Here is a 20,677-nt window from a genome sequence, read left to right on the forward strand (position 1 = left end):
TATTAATGCTAGATGTGGGCTGGTGCAATACAAATTTTTGCACCAGCTATATCTTACACCGCAAACATTGCACAAGATAAACCAGAAGTTCTGGGAATTTTATTTAAACAAACTGACACTTTTCCTTCCTCATGAGGAGATTCGCTGTTCAAAATTTTTCTATATATTAGCAGGGGGGGGGGGGGTGAGGGGAGAAAAGAAAATCCCAAGTATTTGAGAATGTAAAACTTTAGATCCTTCATCTGTCAATCCCATCTTCCCAAAGAAGCAAAACCTGGATTTGAATTTCTCAGAAATGTACAACTTCATTTAGAGAAGACTGAAGTTTTCAAACTATGACAACTACAAGGACCATGAAGAAAGAGTGCCAAGGCCAGCAATTTCAGAATGAAATTCACAGGTATATTATAAATGTCAGTATGGGCAAGACTACAACTGTCAGCATCAGGTGGGACCAGTCAGTCTGTGATGCACACATGCACTCCCCACACTGTTTTTCCAAACAGAAGGCAGAAATGCAAATTCTAGACAAATTTCACATACAATTCTTTGTTCAATATCAGAATATTTGAAGCAGGCACTTGGCGCAGAAGGCCAAGTTGCACACAAAAATCCTGCATTACTGTAATTATTTAAAGTAGGATTGAAGGTTATAAAGGGAGCAATATAATTTAACATTCTTTCATGCTTCCTTTCTGCATTAGTATTCAAGATTCAATTTACTGTCACGTAATAAAGTCAGTGCGAACTTACACAAAACTTGTTTTCATGCGCTGCAAGGCAATCAGATTTGCCATTGGCAGAAATTGCCTGAAGCACCTCTTACAGTCAGAGAAAGAGAAGAAAAAGAGAGTCCATGGATTTGCCTCCAGTGCTTCTGCAGCCATAAAGAGTCCAGTCCAAACTATCAGCAGCCCAAGCTCCAGATCTGAACCTCCAACACGATCAGAAACCCTTCAGCACCCCTGGCACTTTTTCCCATCCCAGTTCTGATGCCTGGTACTGCTTCAGCCAGTTCTACAGGAGTCTGCAGCCGCCAGCAGCCCAGAGCCTATGTGGCTCGCCTCAGGTCACCCAACAGTTCACCGCCTATGCATTTCTTCAACTGCAGAACCCCTCATTGGTCCACTGCAGTGACCCCTATCCCATGGGTCGTCTCCTCTGCTTCTCCCTCTCAAACGTGGGACTGTTCTCCCTGCTTTCTGGTGCCCTGCACTTGTCCTTTTTCCCCGGAGTCTACAACCCTTCGTAGCTGCTGCCAAAAATAGGCACCACCATCTTGGGTGCAGAAGTTTAAATAAAACAATCGTCAGCTCTATTTACAGACCTGTAGAGAGCTGACAACAGCCAGAGTGGGCAGTTGGACCCCTTGGAACGTTGCAAATCCACTCCCCACACGTTCACATCAACGGCTGTGCTACCTTTGCAGCAGTTCTGGCAACACCACCATCTTTGTTGAATCAGGATACCAAAGAACTTTTCAAAGTTGGAGAGGGACCGCATACCAAACTTTATAAACCTTCTTTAAAACTTAATGCAATTAATTTTATTCTATTTTTACATTTCCAAAACAATTCCAAATTTGGGTTGCGATAATAACAGCAAAGGAACAGACCTGTCCAATGGGTTGTATGAGTTGATAATAGATCCTGCCATGGCTCTTGTGCTGGCATTGTCACTGATGGTCCCAATGCTGACAGTACCCGACTCACCGCTGAGACTGTATTGCTCCTTCTGGATATCTGCCTGGACTTCCAACCTACAATAAATTGACTTTTTTAAAAAAAAAATCACAAAACATCACCTCCCACAAAACAACTTTTGTATGGCTCAAGCCTGAAATGTTGATGCATCTGCCGTAAGGTGCAGTATGTGACCTGATGCGTTTCTCCAGATCTTGTGTATTAAACTACAATTATAGCACCTGCATACTCTCTTGTTTAACAAGATGACAAACTTTGAATTGTTTAATGTGAATGAAAACCATAGCTGAGTATTCTTGAACTTTGGAAAAGTAGCTTCACTTGGCTATTAATAGGGTCAAAATGACGGGAGAAATGAGCAACAGCTTTCTGCACCAACCATTATTTCGCTTATCCCATTGATCTGCTCCCAATCCATGTATCTATCCAATTTATTCTTAAAAAATAAGATCGAGCCAGCATTCACATCAGATGGCAGCTCATTCCACACTCCCATCACTCTGTGAAGAACTTTCCCCTAATATTCCCCCAAACTTTTCCCTTTTTAGCTTAAAACTATCTCTTGTATTTATCTCCCCCAATCTTAGAAAAAGCCTATTCGCATCCACTATCTATACCTCTCAATCTTTTAAACCTCAATCAAATCTTCCCTCATTTTTCTTCGCACCAAGGAACAACCTTGTACTGTTTTTCCAAACAGAAGGCAGAAATGCAAATTCTAGACAAATTTCACATACAATTCTTTGTTCAATATCAGAACATTTGAAGTAGGCACTGGGGTCAGAAGGCCAAGTTGCATACAATTTAGCAACAATAATCCTGCATTACTGTAATCATTCAAAAGTAGGATTGTAACTTAACTCCTGAAGACCCAGAAACATCCTAGTAAATCTTCTCTGCACCCTTTCCATCTTATTGATATCCTTCCTGTTGTTAAGCGACTAGAACTACACACAATATCTCAAATTTGGCCTCACAAATGTCTTAAACAAATTCAACATAACATCCCAACTCTTATACTCAATATTTTGATTTATAAAGGATAAGATGCCAAAAGATCTTTACAACCCTGTCCACCTGCAACGCCACCTTCAGGGAACAATGTATCTGTATTCCCAGCTCTCTCTCTCTGTGCTCCTCAGGGCCCTACCATTTACTGTGTACGTCCTACCTTGGTTTGCCATTCCAAAATGCATCACCTCACATTTGTTTGCATTAAACCCCATTCTCCCAGTTGGTCTAGATTCGTCTGCAAGCTTTGGACATCTTCCTCACTGTCCACAACACCTATCTTTGTGCATTCAGCAAATTTGCTGATCCAATTTATCACATTATCATTCAGATAATTGATATATACAGCAAACAACAATGGTCCAAACACAGATCCCTGAGGCACACCACTAATCACAGGCATAGAATTTATGAAAAGTGGGATCAGACTAGGTGGCCCAGAGTACAATGGTGGTCCGTACAAATTCCTGTTACGATACCAAAACCTTCTAAGGTTCTAGCTAATAGCCGGATCATTTTTATCTGCATGCCATGTGCTCTTTGCTTATGTGGCACTATAGTTAATTCTAAGCAAGCTTTTGTTATGATATAATGTTTAAAAAGCTATAATGAAAAATTATAGGGTTTACCTATTAAAACAGTTGACCATTGCACTGCCAGAAAGGCTTCCAGTGATGCTAGCTCCAGCTAGTGCCATTGTGCTTGCTGTTTCACTCAGGTTGTCTCGAATTACACCAATTCTGTCCATGTGACTACCGCTGGCACTCAAACTGCCTGTTAAACCTCCAACACTTCCCTCTCCAATACTGGGGTTATTACGAGCTTCAACTACAAAGGTGGTATCTAGGTGGACACAGATAAGCAGTAACAATATGGTTATTATTACACCTTATTTCACATAATAATCTATCCAAAATTTTAAATGCTAACGTGATATCTGAGGAAGCTTCCCAAAACTCATTATAGATAAAACACCTCTGTACTGGGTGACTACATTTGTATTCTTCACAAAAACAAAGAATCATGTAATATCTGTAAAAATATGTAAATCTGCAGATAATGCAGACAAAATGTAGCACCAAATGAAAGGTTCCTCAAGTTAAGGATCTATTTTCTTGTAAAGAACAAAATATATAATAAATGGCAGGCCCTTTAACAGTATTGATGTAGGATGGGATCTTTGATCCAATTTCATAACTCCCAAAAGTGGCTACACAAATAGATGTGCTGGTAGATAAGTCATGTTGCAGCTATACAAAACTATGGTTAGGATGCATTTATGAGTATTGAGTGAGATTCTGGTCACCCGATTACAGGAGCATATGGAGACTTTGGAAAGGGAACAGAAAAAGATTTACTTGGATGCTGCCTGAATTGGGTATAGGCGAGAGAGAAAAAGTTGGACAACTTAAGTTGTTTTCTCTGGTGTGTTAAGGGTCTGAGGAGAGACAAAATAGAAATTTATAAATTTGTGAGAGGCATTGATTGGGTAGACATTTTAAAAATCATGGCAAAAATCTCAAGAATTTAAGAACTTGCTTTTAAGGTGAACTACTAGGCAAGTAGCTGAAAGGATCAATTTTACAGAGGAAAGGAAAACAACAGAAGATCAGGATGTTTGGCTTTGTATGGACCAAAAGAGATAGGGGAAATCTGAAATGTTTCTAATGTTTCTCTGCCCCGCCCCACCCCCCCCCCATCAGTATTCACTCAGTAAACAGGCACAGAGTCTAGGGAAATAAGGAAAACAAGGAGTGAAGTCATGGAACCTATACAAATTAAAGAGGAAGTGCTTGCTGTCTTAAAGCAAATAAGGGTGAATAAATCCCCAGGGCATGACAAGATATTCCATCAGACCTTGAGGGAGGCTAGTGCAGAAATTTCAGGGACTTTGGCAGAAATATTTCAAATGTCCTTAGCCTGTGACTAGTGGTGTCCCTAGGGGATGGGTGCTGGGACCATTGTTGTTTGTCATCTATATCATTGATCTGGATGATGATTTAGTAAATTGGATAATCAAGTTTACAGATGATACTAAGTCTGGAGGCAATAGTGGACAGTGAAGAAGGTTTTCAAAGCTTACAGAGGGATCTGGATCAGCTAGGAAAATGGCAGATAGAATTTAATGCAGACAAGTGAGAGGTGCTACATTTTGGAAGGGCAAACCAAAAAAGGGGATACATAATAAATGGTCGGGCACTGAGGAGTGTAGAGGAACAAAAGGATCTGGGAGTACAGATAGATAATTCCCTGAAAGTGGTATCACAGGTAAACAGGGTTGTGAAGAAAGCTTTTGGCAAATTGGCCTTCATAAATCAAAGTATTGCGTACAGAAGTTGGGATGTTATGGTGAGGTTGTGTAAGATATTGGTGGTGCCAAATTTGGAGTATCGTGTGCAGTTCTGGTCACCAAACTACAGAAAGACCATCAATAAGATTGAAAAAGTGTAGAAATTTACTAGGATGTTGCCTGGACTTCAGAAACTGAGTAACAGGGAAAGGTTAAACAGTTTAGGACTTTATTCCCTAGAGTGCAGAAGAATGAGGGGAGTTTTGATAGAGGTATTTATTAGGGGGATAGACAGAGTAAATGTAGATGGGCTTTTTCTATTGAGGGTAGGACATGGGTTAAGTGTGAAAGGGAAAGAGATTAAGGGAAACTTCACAGAGAGTGGTGGAAGTACGGAATGCCAGCTGATTTGCTGAATGTGGGCTCAATTTTAACATTTAAGAAGAATTTGGACAGGTACATGGATGGGAGAGGTATGGAGGGTTATGGACTGAGTGCAGATCAGCTATACTTGGCAAAAAAAAGTTTGGCACAGACTATAAGGGCTGTAGTGTTCTATGGTTCTAAAAGAAGTGTGAAACAAATTGGATACAACTCAGTGGACTAAATGGCCTCCTCCCTGACCAGAACCACTGTATAGTTACAAATGGGTGACTTTTTATAGAATTGTGCTGCTTTTGTAGAGAGGGCAATTAGTCACTAAGTAACTGATGAAATGAATCTAGAAACTAATCAAATGCAAGTGTGAATTTTCCACTGCAAATTCTTCAACAAAAAAGAAGAGCAAACTCATGAAATGGAGCAAAAATAATTACATAAATCTCACTACACAGTAATAATTCAGTAGTAGAGAGCACCAAGTTCCTTGGATACAACCTCTCCTTACTTATCAGGAAGGCACAACAGCACTTCCTGAGAAGAGTGAAGCGGGAAAGGCTATCAGTCACGATCCATTCTTCAGTAGCTCCATCGAGAGCACCCCGGCCAGTTACATCGCAGTGTGGTATGGTTGCTGTGTACAGCATTAGATCAGAGGTCAATCCACAGGACCACAAGAGTAGCAGAGAGGATCACTAGGAATTTACCAGGATCGTTGTCCAAAGAGGGCTCACAAAATCAGCAAAAACACAGCACCTTCCAGCTACTCCCATCAGGAAAGATATACAGGAGGATCAGAACCGGAACCACCAGGCTGAGGATAAGCTTTTTCCCCACAGGCAGTGAGAAAGCTGAATGAACTGCTCATACAAACCTTCCATGACTCAACTATTTATTTAACAAATAATATTTATTTACTTTATTATTTGTATATACATACTGTGCACTGTGTGTGAAGCTCTAAGGAATGGAGAGCACCGTTTTGTCAGGTTGTACCTGTCCCTAATTGCCTCCTCCCCCCACGAAAGAGACCCCTGCAGGCCAACATCAGACAGGGTAACAACATTTCTACGTGGAATTGAAGACAACTTGCTTCTTCTGCTCAGGTTTAATGACACAGCTAATGGAGCAACCACAGAATCAGACGCATGGTTAATGTGGTGCGCCCCTACTTTTGTTAGCCATGGGCCTCTGCATGCACAAATACATGAAACTGAGGTCCTCAGTAGCAGCCTTAACATTCCACAGTGTGCAGCTATGGGCCTGCGATTCGAAAGAGTGGGAATGTGCAATTTTTTTCCCCCAAGGTGGCTTAAATCCTCTCCTCTGGTTGCCTTTTAACTTCTTCCTGTGACAGAACTTTAAATTGAGTATCAACAGCTAAGTTATAGAATTAGACACACCAAGCCAACTTTGTTCCTAACTGAAATTCAAGATGTTGCCCATTCGTTTGTTTTTTTTTAAAAAAGTAAACACAGAAAGCACCAGGAAAAAGGGAAAGGCAAAAACAAGTACTTACCTAATGCTGCATTTCCCCTGCCAACGTTGTCATTTTCATCATCGAATTCTATCCGTACACCCTTTCCAGTGCCAGCAGAAACCCCACAGCCACCGCTACGGCAGAGAGAGATGGGGACTACTCCATACACATACGCTAACATAATGGGTACTCCAATCCCTGTTATGATTGAACAAAAAGTTAGCTATTAAACAGTATTAAACACAATATCTCCAATCATTTGCTGTACGATATTTTCAGGATTCACTGCTCTCTTATGTCAACTCGAAAGTGATGCAAGTTACTGGTCTGACATGCCAGATTATTTCCATATTTTCCCACCGTTTTGGAACGGTGAGCAACACTGTCAGGCCATTCCATGTAAGCAGGCTGCCAATTCCTATCGCTGAACCAAATGACTGCGCAAACACTTCAGTAACCACTTGGGTTTTAACTGGCCAGTGCCATTAGTGCAGCCTTTGGTAATAACCATGTTCAAAATTTATTTGGCATCTTCCCCAATGACAAACAGATTCTGCCCAAATTGACGCAATTCTCAAAACCCCACTCAGTTTGATTGCATAGAATAGGAAAGAAAGGGGTTAATATCCAATGGATAGGAGTCATTCTCAGGCATTGAACTCCACTGATATACATCAGTTTTCTCACAGGAGCCATTTTCTCAATGTTCTGAATAAAGGCACCAAGTTTGAAAGATATAATGACTTTACAACAAAAGAGCTGAAAGAAACTGGTAGTTTGAGCTTGTACTAGGATAAAATACAAATATTTAAGGGCAAGGAAGAAAAATGCATTGGTATAACATCTTATTGCAACTCTCCAAAATGTTGATAAATTGACTACAGATTCATTTTCTTGGTCATTGCCGATTAGATATTTTAAATTTCTAGAATTTAATAATTTTTTTAATTTAGACATACAGCACTGTAACAGGCCCTTTTGGCCCACAAACCCGTGCTGATAAATCACATCTAATTGACCTACAAACCCCAGTAGGTTTTTGTTTTCAAGGGTGGGAGGGAATTGGAGCACCTAGAGGAAACCCATGAAGATATGGGTAGTACAAACAAACTCCTCACATACAGAATGGGATTTGAAGTCCGGTCGCTGGCGCTGTAACAACATTGTGCTCACAGCTACACTAACCCTGCCACCTACTAAGGAAGCTGATGGAGACCACACATACACACCTTTATGCACAAAATTGGCCAACTGATCTGCTCCTACATCCTACCCACCAGCATAATATCCAATCTCAGTACTGCAAGCATTCATGACTTCATCACCATAACTACAAACCACTTCAAAAATTTAACAGAAGGGTCACTAAAAAAGGCTGTCAGGTATTCATTTATAACAACCAAATTCTGCAAACCCAATAAAAACATAAAAAGGATGGGTTTTGATCATTTAGGAAAGTCAGGGGTGTAGTGATGCAACATATCCAGCTCAATTCTTCCATTCGGAACTATTTTTCCTTTGTACGGACACAAGACAAGGTTCTAAAACTCCATTCAAACATCCTATCTTCAACTACAGCTTTGATCCAAGTTATGCAACTAAAGTTCTAAGCACAGATATGCTTTCCTTCAGAAGCCAATCTCTTCATCATCAATCTTGCAGTCACAAAAGTAAATTCAAAATATTGCTCCACTTGTATGATCAGCCAGGATTGAGATACACAAACATCTAAATGCAAAAGGAGATCTGCAAACGCCAAACACAACAATCCAGACCACAATGTAAACAATGGACAAAGCTGATAGACTAAGCTACGAAGGGAAAAGTTCATTAAATTTTGCCCTTAAATTAAAAAATTGAAATTTGAAAAAAATTTAGATTTTATTCAAACTCCTTACAGACAGCGCCAGATTCAAACCCATGATACTGACGCTGTAATAGCGTTGCTCTAACCGCTACGCTGTATCACCCAGGGTTTCTTGATCACCATATTTAAATCAGTTTCTCTCTCCACAGATATTGCCTGATTTGGTGCATAGTAATAACATTTGGTGTTTTAATATTAGACTTGCAATATAATCAAATCTGAAAACCTGCTCACAGCTGCTATTGCCTATCTGGATCTCTGGTCTGTGCAGAGAGGCAGGATAACAACAGAGTACAAATGTTCTGAGTGGACCAAACATAACAATCCAAGCATATACTAATAGTAAACAATTATATAGACAGGTAAATGTGACTGCTTTTTAAAATCATCGGTCAGCCTTTATCACTTCTTAAAATGGGACTTGGGCAAAATGAAGAATGGCAGAAAACAGAAATATACAATAATGACCTGAAACAAGAGCCTGCAATAACCTTGAGCGCTAACCAAAAGGGACCTGCAGCTGTTTTAGTCAGTGCCTTGCTTAGAACCTGCTTCCAAGAGAATAGTAATGGGTTATTTCTAGCAGTAGGTGTGAATCAGGTTCAACAATGTCTGCAAGGCTTTGAACAGGTGCCCAAGAAAGCAAAAAAACAAGGACCCATTTTCAAATCAAATGAAGCAGATCTGTGTCCCTCATCCAATTCCATTTGTACTCTTCTCTCAGCATACAATTCTAACAATGCACCAATACTATTTCTTGGGTCATCATGGAAGCCCTTAGGATGTGGGCTCAAATCATTTATACCAAGTGCTGCTGATCTATCTAATTGCCTTCAGTGGTGCATAAACACACATCAGTTAAGATCAATATGTAATGCTGATGGATAGATCAACTTGGGTGGCATGCATGGCATGATAACCTCTTGCACAAGGAGATTTGAAGTAAGTAAAATATTCAGGTCACTTTCATTTTGCAAGGGGTTTAGTTCTCCAAGTGTCTATTAAAAAAGGGCACTTGGGTATTTGTACAAAACTGTAACAGCACAATTTCCCCTCTCAGTTCAAGTCCTCTCACTGGAAGGACAGATGGTGTACACACACTCTCCTTGTACACTTAAGTGGCTGGAACTCTGGACAATTATACTTCAGTATTCACGTCAATGGGGCTTTGTGTTGATCATTCCTATAGAGCTTCATCCCAGGATTACCCCTCCTATTAAATTCACAATTAGATCCTTTGAATGATATTCGGTATAAAATTACAATAAAAATGATTTTAAACATAAAATGCTAAAATCTGAATCAAACCAAATGCAATAAAAGCAAAAGCATCATCTTCTGCTTGGGTAACAAACAATACATATTGTTTAGCTGCATGATATTAAAGGAAACTGCAGGGAAAGATATACTACTTGAATATCTATAATAATCCCTCCCTAAAATTAGAGTCATGCATGTGTCAGCCAATATCCATGGAGTCATAATCCATCTACAAAACTGAGAGTATATTCCTGAAAGAATGAACAAATGACAATATCGTCACCTCAACTATTTTCAATATAAATCAGAAGTCCCAACCATCAAGAACCTCTCTGTCAGCCCCTTCAGAATATACAATGCCCAAGTGGCAAATATATTAATACCAGCAGACATTCAATGAAAAGGAAGAGTGACGTCAACTAGTTTTCAGTCAAAATTCTATCACAGAAAAACAAGGAATGCTTTTAAGGGACTCAGAAACGCCTACCATTGAAGTCTATGGATGTTTGCTTGATTCATCAGCAGATTAAAGATATGAATCAATAAATGCACTAATACCTCACGTCACATACACACCCAGAAACGAGAGCTAACAAAATCAACCCTATAGTCACCACAGAGAGAGAGATGTATAAACAACAGGAGTGTTGTGCTCCTAGTTCTGCAGAGGCTGTTCTTACGAGGATTATTCTTGGGTCAGCCAGAGCAAGCAGTGTGACCCTAAGCACTGAGATGTGGATCTCAGAGCTGCACTTTTGGGGACAGGGCTGGGCCACTGCTGGCTGGGCTTGCTATTCAGACCCTTTAGCCTATAATCTCACCATCACCTGAGTGACATTTGAGAGAACCCACAGATTCTTCAATTGTAACAATGTCAATGGATAGGAAATCAGTAGCCTGCTTCCAAAACACCCCGATAGGCTCTAATTTTAATAGTTTTTAATGAGTATCTCCTATTTTCAGCCTCTTGAATAATACATAATGGGGTAGATTATGCTCACCATTGCCAATGGTTCAAAACTGAATCAAGGTTCAGCAGGCCTTGGATTTTTGTGCAAATATTTTGCAATGAAAAAGTCTGGAACATTTAAGGTTCCTTGCTATGCACAACTCTGTTGCTATATTGACCTGCAAACAGTATTGTATAGTCTCCTGGGTTATGGATTATCTGACAGAGAAATCAGACAATGCAAATTCTCCACACATTTTAAGAGTATTTTTAAATAACCAGTTTCTCAGTATTAATGACTGGATACAGGATATTCCATTAATTTAATAATGTTTAGTGTTACAGTAATTAATAAAATGAACAAATTACAGTAAGTGTATCAAGAGTGGGATACAGGTAGCATACTGGTGAAAATTTTTTTATTTAAATCCAACCAAATCCAAAAAACCTGTCAGAGTTCTGGGAAAGGCTCATCAGCCCCCCACCTCTCCCACCCAACACCAGTGTTATTCATGGTCTGTAGCAAGGCAAGGAATATTTCAGGTGGTCTATGGGCAAAAAAAGGGTGGAGAACCACTACTTAAGAATCACCATGTGTGATGACTCAGATAAACTGGGATCTCAGGAAGGTGTTCAGAGAAGGCCTAAAATCCACAATGTTCATTTCTGTGCAAATGTTTCCTTCCACCTCACAATTTGAAAGTGTAAAAAAAAACAATTTCAATCAAGGGTAAAGTTCCCTGCAATTGATTCTTTTTCCTCCATGGTAGAAAATGCTACTTAAAAATAGATTTGTTTAAAAAAGTTACTATTCAAATAAACCTAGCTTGAAATATAACATGTTTATTCGTCTCACAGTTTCATATCTATGTACGTATTGGAAAGCAAAACCTTGTCTCACATAAAACAATAAAAATTATTTGACAAGTTAATAAATATCTTGTACACCAGTAAATACTTTTAAATACTGAATAACAAAGAACAGCAATGAAATATACAATGCACAAATTCTAACTGTAAACCAGGCAAATTTTAAGAGGTTTTACCTCTCTTATCTGGTGCTCATTGGTCAGACAACTCCCATAGTCTGGCACGTTTGAATCTGCCACTATTAGTACAAACACAGGACTCAAAGCTTAATCCCAATCGCAGCAGATTCAACCTTTACAGCACCAGCGATCAGGACTGGGGTTCAAGTCCTGCACTGTCTGTAAGGAGTTTGTACTGTCCTGGTTGCTGGCGCTGTAAAGGTGTTGCAGTATTTCCTGTTTTAAGATTGTTCCTACCTTTGATACGTTTACATAGGGGGTTCACCAGGAGTCAATTTTTGTGGTCCGCAATAGCCAGCTCCCAAGGTCGCTGGATTAAAGATATACAACCTGTAGCCAAATGCTTAATTACATCTTTTTCTATAGTCTGTGCTTTTAGTCCAGGATAATCTATTTATAAGCTACAATTTATTTCAGCTTTTATCCAATTATTCAAAAGAATAGTGGATGTTAAAAAGCTATTTGGTTCCTTACCTACAGTTACTGCAGCAACGACAGGCGAAACAATGACTGACAAAGTTACACCTCCAGTGATTGCCAAGTTCCGCTTGTGCTTCGAAATGTCTTTTCCCTCATATCGATTATGTATCTGAAAGAAATTTTAAATTTTTTAAATAGCTGTTCAGCAAATTTCTTTAATCATATGAAGGTGTAAGCATGGAAAGGGGAACTTTGTTTTTGTTCAATTATACTGCTACAAAATACCTCGGGATATTTCAGAGCTTTATAAATGTAGTTGTTGCGTTGGGAGGGGAAAAAAAAAATCAGAAAAGCAAGACATTTGAGAATGAGGAAGAAACAGCCATGAAAATTTCTGCAAGATCACAAAGCATGCAGAGACATAATCCAATAGATGCCACGCAACCTCGCAATATTTGGAGAAGGCTTTAAGGAGGGTCTAAAACACAATAGAAGTTGAGAGTAAAAAGCCTGCATGTACACTTAGGACACAGGAATGAGGGTGTACAGAATTGGTTTAGTATGCACTAATTCTAAAGACTTTTTTAAAAAAACAGATCTGAAAGCAGGTCAACATTTGGAATTGTACCTTTTTTAAATTTGGAATGTTTGTATTTTCCATCCAATTTAGAGGATTCAAATAGCTACTGGTACATCAATTTCATAAAAATGTTTTAATGGTCATATTCAAAAAAAATTAATGCCAAAATTATACAGCCTTATTTTCAACAAAGTGGAAAACAAATCACCACTGCAGCTCTAATAACACTGGTTCGTTCTCTTGCATCCAATTAAAAAAAAGGTCAATTTATTTGACTGGAGGGTAATTCTGCTATGACACAATCAGTGAACATTGTCATTTGCAGGAATCTTGGTTCAATTTGAGATTTCCAAACACAGGAAATTAGCTGGATTAATTTTACAAAATGAAAGATTTTAAGTTTTAACACAACACTGGGATGAACGAACAGTTTCTCCACATTTTGATGTCACTGATATAATAAATGTACACCAAATATTTAAATGACCATAGCTATTTTAACAAATTAATTACTTTTGTGCCAATCTAGATTCTATTATATGGTATCAACATCTTTGGAGCACCTACAAATAGTGTTCACAACAACTTACAACAAACATCAGTCCTAATACAAAACATCTAAACTCCAAACAATTGTTTTTCGGCAGAAACTGGAAGGCAAAATGAATATTGCAAAAGAAAACCCGTCAGCACAAATGCACACCAAATATTAAACTGGATCAAAAGTCACAGGATATTGCATACAATGCTCCATAAGTGGTAGGATCCATTTACAGGCTTTTTTTTTCTCCCTACTGCTAAGATTTATTTTGCAGAGACAGGACAGATTACATTGATAGATTTAATATGCACATTTAAATTTTGCCACTGCCACACTTCCTTTCCAATCGTCATCTACAAAATGAACAATACTGCTTTCTCCACATGAAAATATTGATGACAGTTTTCACTGCTCTATGTTCTACCTGGTGTAAATATGAAATAAACTGAGTGCAGGAAGCCAAGTTTCAGCACGACTCGAAGCAATACACATGAACATCAGGTCATTTCCTTTAAAAGGCAGGGTGTAGTGAATGGAGGTGTTGGTCAAATTTTATCTTCAATAATACATTACAAGTCAGATCTCACTTCTGATTGCAGTGAACTGCTCAAGCCTTGGAAAGTGTTCCATTACAATTACATAATTTTGAAAGGTGGTTACTTGCAGTGAAAAGCACCAATAACGGCAGAGATTGATAGATTTTGGATTAGCCAGGGCATCAAAGGTTATGGGGAGAAGGCCAGGCAGTGGGGCTGAGTGGGAAAAATGGATTAGCTCATGATTAAATGGTGGGGGCAGACTCAATGGACTGAAGAGCCTACATCCTATTGTGAGATCAACCAACCTTGGGTGCAAACTTATAAAATAAAAAAGATAATCTGTTTGGATTGAATTAAGAAATTGCAAGAGCAAGAGGAATATAATGGGGGTCATTTACAGGCCTCCGAAAAGTAGCTCAGATATCGGTAGTAGTATAAATCAGGAATTAAGAGTGGCATGTCAAAGTGGTAGCAATACGGTAGTTATGGGGGACTTCAACATGAAGGTGGACTGGGATAATCAGACGGGGGCAGGAACACAAGAGAGCGAGTTTATAGAATGTCTACGAGATACTTTCTTGGAACAGCTAGTGGAGGAACCTACCAGGGGGAAGTCGATTCTGGACTGGGTGCTGTGCAGCGACGCAGACTTAATAAGTGACCTTGATGTAGGGGAGCCATTAGGGAATAGTGACCATGGTATGGTTACTATTAAGCTGCAATTAGAAAGGGAAATGGAAAGGAAGTCGGAAGCATCTGTACTTCAGTTAAATAAAGGGAATTTTGCAGCTATGAGGGAGGAGCTATCCAAAATAAAATGGGAAGATACACTAGCTGGGAGGACAACTGGGGAAAAATGGCAGGTTTTTATGGACATTTTTCACAGGATTCAGGACAAATTTATTCCAAAGTGGAGGAAAGGCTCTAGGAGATGCAAATGGCAGCCCTGGCTAACTAAGGAAATCAAGTGCATTATCAAGTCCAAAGGGAGTAATTATACGATAGCGAAGCGGAGTGGGAAATTAGAGGATTGGGAAACCTTCAAAGAACATCAGAGGGTAACTAAGAAAGCCATAAGAGACGGGAAAATGAAGTACGAGAGGAAATTAGCAGATAATATTGCGGAGGATAGCAAAAGCTTTTTTAAGTATGTGAAGAGGAAGAAATTGGTTCGGTCTAAAATTGGCCCTTTGAAAATGGGCAAGGGTGAAATTATTACCGGAAACAAGGAGATGGCAGAGGAATTTAACAAATACTTTGCAACTGTCTTCACCAAGGAGGATATAGGTTATAGTCAGTTAGGGGGTAGTGGTCATGCGGTACCAAGAGACTTGGGGAACTTTACTGGGGAGGTAGGGGATCTAATGGATATCCGGATCCAGAAGCAGGAGGTTATGAGTAAATTGTTGGGACTGGGGGCTGATAAATCCCCAGGGCCTGATGGGCTGCATCCTAGGGTGCTTAAAGAGGTGGCTATGGAAATTGTGGAGGCACTGGTCGACATTTTCCAAAGTTCCATAGATTCCGGGGAGGTCCCTGAGGATTGGAGAGTGGCTGATGTGGTGCCGCTTTTTAAGAAAGGAGGGAGGGAGAAAACGGGAAATTATAGACCGGTTAGCCTGACATCAGTGGTGGGGAAGATATTGGAGTCCATCATAAAAGGAGAAATAGCAGAACACTCAGTCAGTAATAATAGTATAAGGGCTAGTCAGCATGGATTCCTTAAGGGTAAGTCATGCTTGACTAACCTTCTGGAATTTTTTGAGGATGTGACAAAGAAGGTGGACTCGGGAGAGCCAGTGGATGTGGTGTATTTGGACTTCCAGAAGGCCTTTGATAAGGTACCGCACGGGAGTCTAGTGGGCAAGATCAGGGAGCATGGTATTGGAGGTAAGGTGCTGACATGGATAGGAAATTGGTTAAGAGATAGGAAACAAAGGGTTGGAGTAAATGGGTCTTTTTCAGAATGGCAGGATGTGACGAGTGGAGTGCCTCAGGGATCGGTGTTGGGTCCTCAGTTGTTTGTAATTTATGTTAATGATTTGGATGAGGGGATTATAAATAACATGAGCAAATTTGCAGATGACACTAAACTGGGTGGCGGTGTGGGGTGTGAGGAGGATGTAAGGAAAATGCAGAGGGACTTGGACAGGCTGGAGGAGTGGGCGGCTAAATGGAAGATGAATTTCAATGTGAACAAATGTGAGGTTATTCATTTTGGGGGAAGTAATAGGAAAGCTGAGTATTATTTAAATGGAGACAAGCTAGGGAGTGGGGAAGTGCAAATGGATCTGGGTGTACTTGTTCACCGGTCACTGAAGGCTAGCATGCAGGTTCAGAAAGCTGTGAAGAAGGAAAATGGAATGTTGGCTTTCATAAAGAGGGGATTGGAGTATAGGAACAGAGACGCCCTTCTGCAGTTATATAGGGCCCTGGTGAGACCCCACCTGGAGTATTGCGTCCAGTTCTAGTCTCCAAACTTGAGGAAGGACATACTAGCTATAGAGGGTGTGCAGCGCAGATTTACAAGGTTAGTTCCAGGGATGGCAGGGTTGTCATATGCAGCAAGGCTAGAAAAATTGGACTTGTATCCATTGGAGTTTAGAAGGATGAGGGGGGACATGATTGAGGTATACAAAATCATCAGGGGGATAGACAAGGTGAAGTCTGATTACTTGTTCCCAATGATGGGGGAGACGAGGACTAGAGGGCATAGTTTAAGAATACAGGGTAGGCCCTTTAGGACGGAGATGAGAAAGCATTTTGTTACCCAGAGAAGTGTGAATCTGTGGAATGCTCTGCCACAGAGGGTGGTAGAGGCAGATTCGCTGACTATGTTCAAAAGAGAGTTAGATAAGACTCTTGTGGGTAACGGAGTTAAGGGTTATGGGGATAAGGCTGGAAAGGGGTACTGATGGTAATGATCAGCCATGATCTAAAATGGTGGTGCTGGCCCGACGGGCCAAATGGCCTACTCCCGCTCCTATTGTCTATCGCAGTTTTAACATCTGCAGCATTGAATTTCTTCGAAGATTTTACATAACAACTAATCAACAGCAGGGGCTAGATAGTATGAAATGGGATAAAGTTTCAAAAATGTTGAATATTTAAAGAAAGGATTCAAAATGGAAATTATGATTTCCCTTCTATTTTCCTGGTGCTTTTTCAAACTCCTTCAAAACATGTGGCCCAGTTGGTGTAGTGGTTACCGCAACGCCTTTACAGCGCCAGCGATCGGGACCGGGTTTCGAATCCTGTGCTGTCTGCAAGGAGTTTGTACATTTTCCCCATATCTGTGTGGGTTTTCCCTTGGGGTCTGTGGGTTCCTCCCACCATTTGAAACAAACTGGAGGTGTAGATTAATTGGGTGTAAATTGGGCAGTGTGGACTCGTGAGCTGAAATGACCCGTTACCATGCTGTATGTCTACATTTAAAAACAGTCACAAAGGCCACAGGGACATTTCTATCATGCCCTCAATTCCCAGACATGAATAGATTCCTCCTATGTATCTGCAGGAATCGATTAGAAGGATACCACCCTGATAAATCTTGTATTTCCTCGGCACTTAATAACACAATTTTAGGCTATTGCTACCAGCTGTAGTGGTGATACAACAGTTAAGTTACCAGACAACTAATCCACTGGCTTGGACTAACATTCCAAAGAAGAGTCCAAATCCAAACATGGCTGTGGAATTTATCTGGAATTTAAAGAGTCATTAGGTATGACCACAAAGCTACCAGATGGCCCGATCACTGGATTTCCTCAAGAGGAAATTTGCCTTCCTTATCCTGTCTAGCCTATGTACTATTCCAGATGTGCTAGCGTGTCATCTTAAATGGCCCAGCAAGCCACTCTTTGTATGGGATGATCACTGTCAATAATCAGGAAGGACTGTCTTCATTCATTTTGTAGTTATCCTGCTTTTGGTATACTTAAAATTCAGGAATGCAGAAGACTGCACAAATTAGTGCAACTTAATTGTTAACAGGAAAATGTTCTTTAACATTACATGTTAATTTAGAAAACTTACTGTCACACTTTAAAATACAAATATCAGTACCTTGCGGCCAACATAGACAGGTATCCCAATAATCATAGCTGGAATGGCAATCCCTGCAATGAGTGCAATTCCAACTGGAGCACCCACTAATGTGCCAAGCTGCCACAGGATCTTCTTTTTACGACTCCAAGGTTTCTTCCCCCAAAATGTGCAGCCAGAAGGACTGAAAGAGATGTTAAAAACAAAACTAAAGACAAATCAATTAAGTAACCTGCACTCATTTGAAACACTCAAAAATAAACATGCTTTCTGAAAACCTACCTCTCACTAATAGAAGACAATGGAACACAGGTACTCCGAATAATCAAGTACTACCACGTCAAACTGTTGAAATGCAGTTTGGTTGGGAGAAGAAATTAAAATCAATTTTTCAAGTTGTTTCAACAAAATAAATAATTGATTGGAGTGCTGAGGGGCAACCCGACAGAGGAGTACAAAACCATGAGAGGCATTGATATGGGAAAATATTCTGCCTTTTCCCCTGGGATGAGTCATCATACATGACAGGCAATCGTTTTAAGGTGATGGGGAAGAGGTTTAAGGGACAGGAAAATATTTTATGTAGAGAATGGTAGGTGTGTTTTATGAATGGGGTGAGAAAGCTCAAAGTTTTGTCATGGCAGTTAAAAAAGGAACAATTATCTAGGATTATACCAGCAATTAGAAAGAAATCGGGTATTACTTTTAGACTAAAGAAAATTAATGAGGAATTTTTTAATTTCTATAAAAGATTATATACTTCGGAATGTAAAGATGTAACTGAAGATGTTATAGATTCTTTTTTGAAAAATATTAAATTGCCACAATTGAATCAAGAAGACAGACAAGAGTTAGATAAATCCTTTACAGAAAATGAAATAGAAATGGCGATAAGAGATATGCCAAATGGAAAGGCACCTGGTGAAGATGGATTTTCTATAGAGTTTTATAAAACTTTTTATGCTGATAGATCTCTTATTTATAAGGATGTATTACAACAAATTTATAATACTTTTCAATTACCTGAGTCTTGCTCTAATGCAATAATTACAGTTATACCAAAAAAAGATAAAGATTCTTTACAGGTTTCTTCTTATAGACCAATATCGCTGTTAAATGTAGATTATAAAATTGTAGCTAAAGTTATGGCTAATCGATTAGCTCAATATTTGCCTAAAATAATATAGTGACCAAACGGGATTTATAAAAAATAGATATGCGTCAGATAACATTTTGCGTTTAATAACTTTGATAAACAAATCTAAATCTCAGATGAATTATCCAATAGTGGTTTCATTGGATGCAGAGAAGGCTTTTGATAGAGTGGAATGGAAGTTTTTGTTGAAAGTACTTGAGAAATTTTGTTTTGGTTCTTCATTTATTGGATTGATAAAGGCTTTATATAATAGTCCGAAGGCTAGAATTGCTGTCAATGGGCGGATTTCAGAATCTTTTAATTTAACAAGGTCTACTAGACAAGGATGCCCATTGTCGCCTGCTTTATTCGCTATAGTTATTGAACCTTTGGCACAGTTAATACACCAAAACGAAAGTGTTAAAGGTATGAGAGTTTTGAATGAGGAATACAAGATTAATTTATTTGCTGATGATGTTTTATTATATTTGGTGGATCCGGGTATTTCTTTACCAGCAATTCAAGAATGTTTAGAAAATTATGGTCAATTATCTGGTTATAAAGTAAATCGGGCCAAAAGTGAAATTCTATCAATTTGTAAAGATGATTATTTCAATATATAAAAGTATTACCAATTTGAAGTGGACTACACAAATTAAATATTTAGGAATTAATGTTAATTCGGAATTTCAAGATTTATATTCAATTACTTATCTTCCTTTAATAAAAAGGATTAAATTAGATTTGATTAGGTGGAAGGATTTACCTTTGGGTTTATTAGGGAGGATTAATACTATAAAAATGAATATCTTTCCTTGAATACAATATTTGTTTCAATCAATTTCTTATTTTTTAAACAAAAGTTTTTTTTAAGGATTTATATAAAGCAATTAGAGACTTCTTATGGAAGGGAAAATTTCCGAGGGTAGCGATGAGAAAGTTGATGTGGGATTTCCAATTTGGAGGTTTAAGATTACTGAATTTTCAGCATTATTATGAAGCAGCTCAATTTAAATTTCTTAGTGCATTAATGAATATGGATGATCCACCTAGTTGGGCTAAGGTAGAAATGGCGGTTATTTTAGAAAAATTTCCTCATGAGTTTTTGTTTCGATGGAATAAAAATTTATTACAAACTTATGATGTACCAATATTGAAGCATTTATTGAATCTATGGACAAGTAAACTTAACAAATTGGGGCTCAAAAATAAATGGTCTGGACGATTGCCATTATATAATAATCAACTTGTTCCTTTGACAGTCTCCAATATCACCTTGAAACAATGGGAAAGGAAGGGAATAAAAAACTTATCTGATTGTTTTTCTGAGGGATGTTTTTGTTCTTTTGATGAATTACTAAGGAAATTCTGTATTTGTGTATTATCAATTAAGATCTTTTGTAAAACAGATATGTGGTCGTCATATGATCT

The 20,677-nt window shown here is 39.0% G+C and overlaps 1 protein-coding gene across 6 annotated transcripts in view; it reads right to left on the reverse strand.

Annotated features, from left to right (window-relative positions):
• The window catches only part of rnf19a (ring finger protein 19A, RBR E3 ubiquitin protein ligase), an 81,811-nt gene that overhangs the window by 4,918 nt on the left and 56,216 nt on the right, over window positions 1-20,677 (reverse strand). For all 6 annotated transcript variants that reach the window (XM_069920433.1, XM_069920427.1, XM_069920431.1 and 3 more), the window contains 5 exons: window positions 18,133-18,295; window positions 12,462-12,576; window positions 6,902-7,060; window positions 3,344-3,557; window positions 1,616-1,759 (listed from right to left, as the gene is read on the reverse strand). In XM_069920433.1, coding sequence (XP_069776534.1) covers window positions 1,616-1,759; window positions 3,344-3,557; window positions 6,902-7,060; window positions 12,462-12,576; window positions 18,133-18,295 — 795 coding nt within the window. The remainder of the gene's footprint in view (window positions 1-1,615; window positions 1,760-3,343; window positions 3,558-6,901; window positions 7,061-12,461; window positions 12,577-18,132; window positions 18,296-20,677) is intronic.

The sequence above is a fragment of the Narcine bancroftii genome, chromosome 2 (assembly GCF_036971445.1).
Source record: "Narcine bancroftii isolate sNarBan1 chromosome 2, sNarBan1.hap1, whole genome shotgun sequence".
NCBI classification, from domain to species: domain Eukaryota; kingdom Metazoa; phylum Chordata; class Chondrichthyes; order Torpediniformes; family Narcinidae; genus Narcine; species Narcine bancroftii.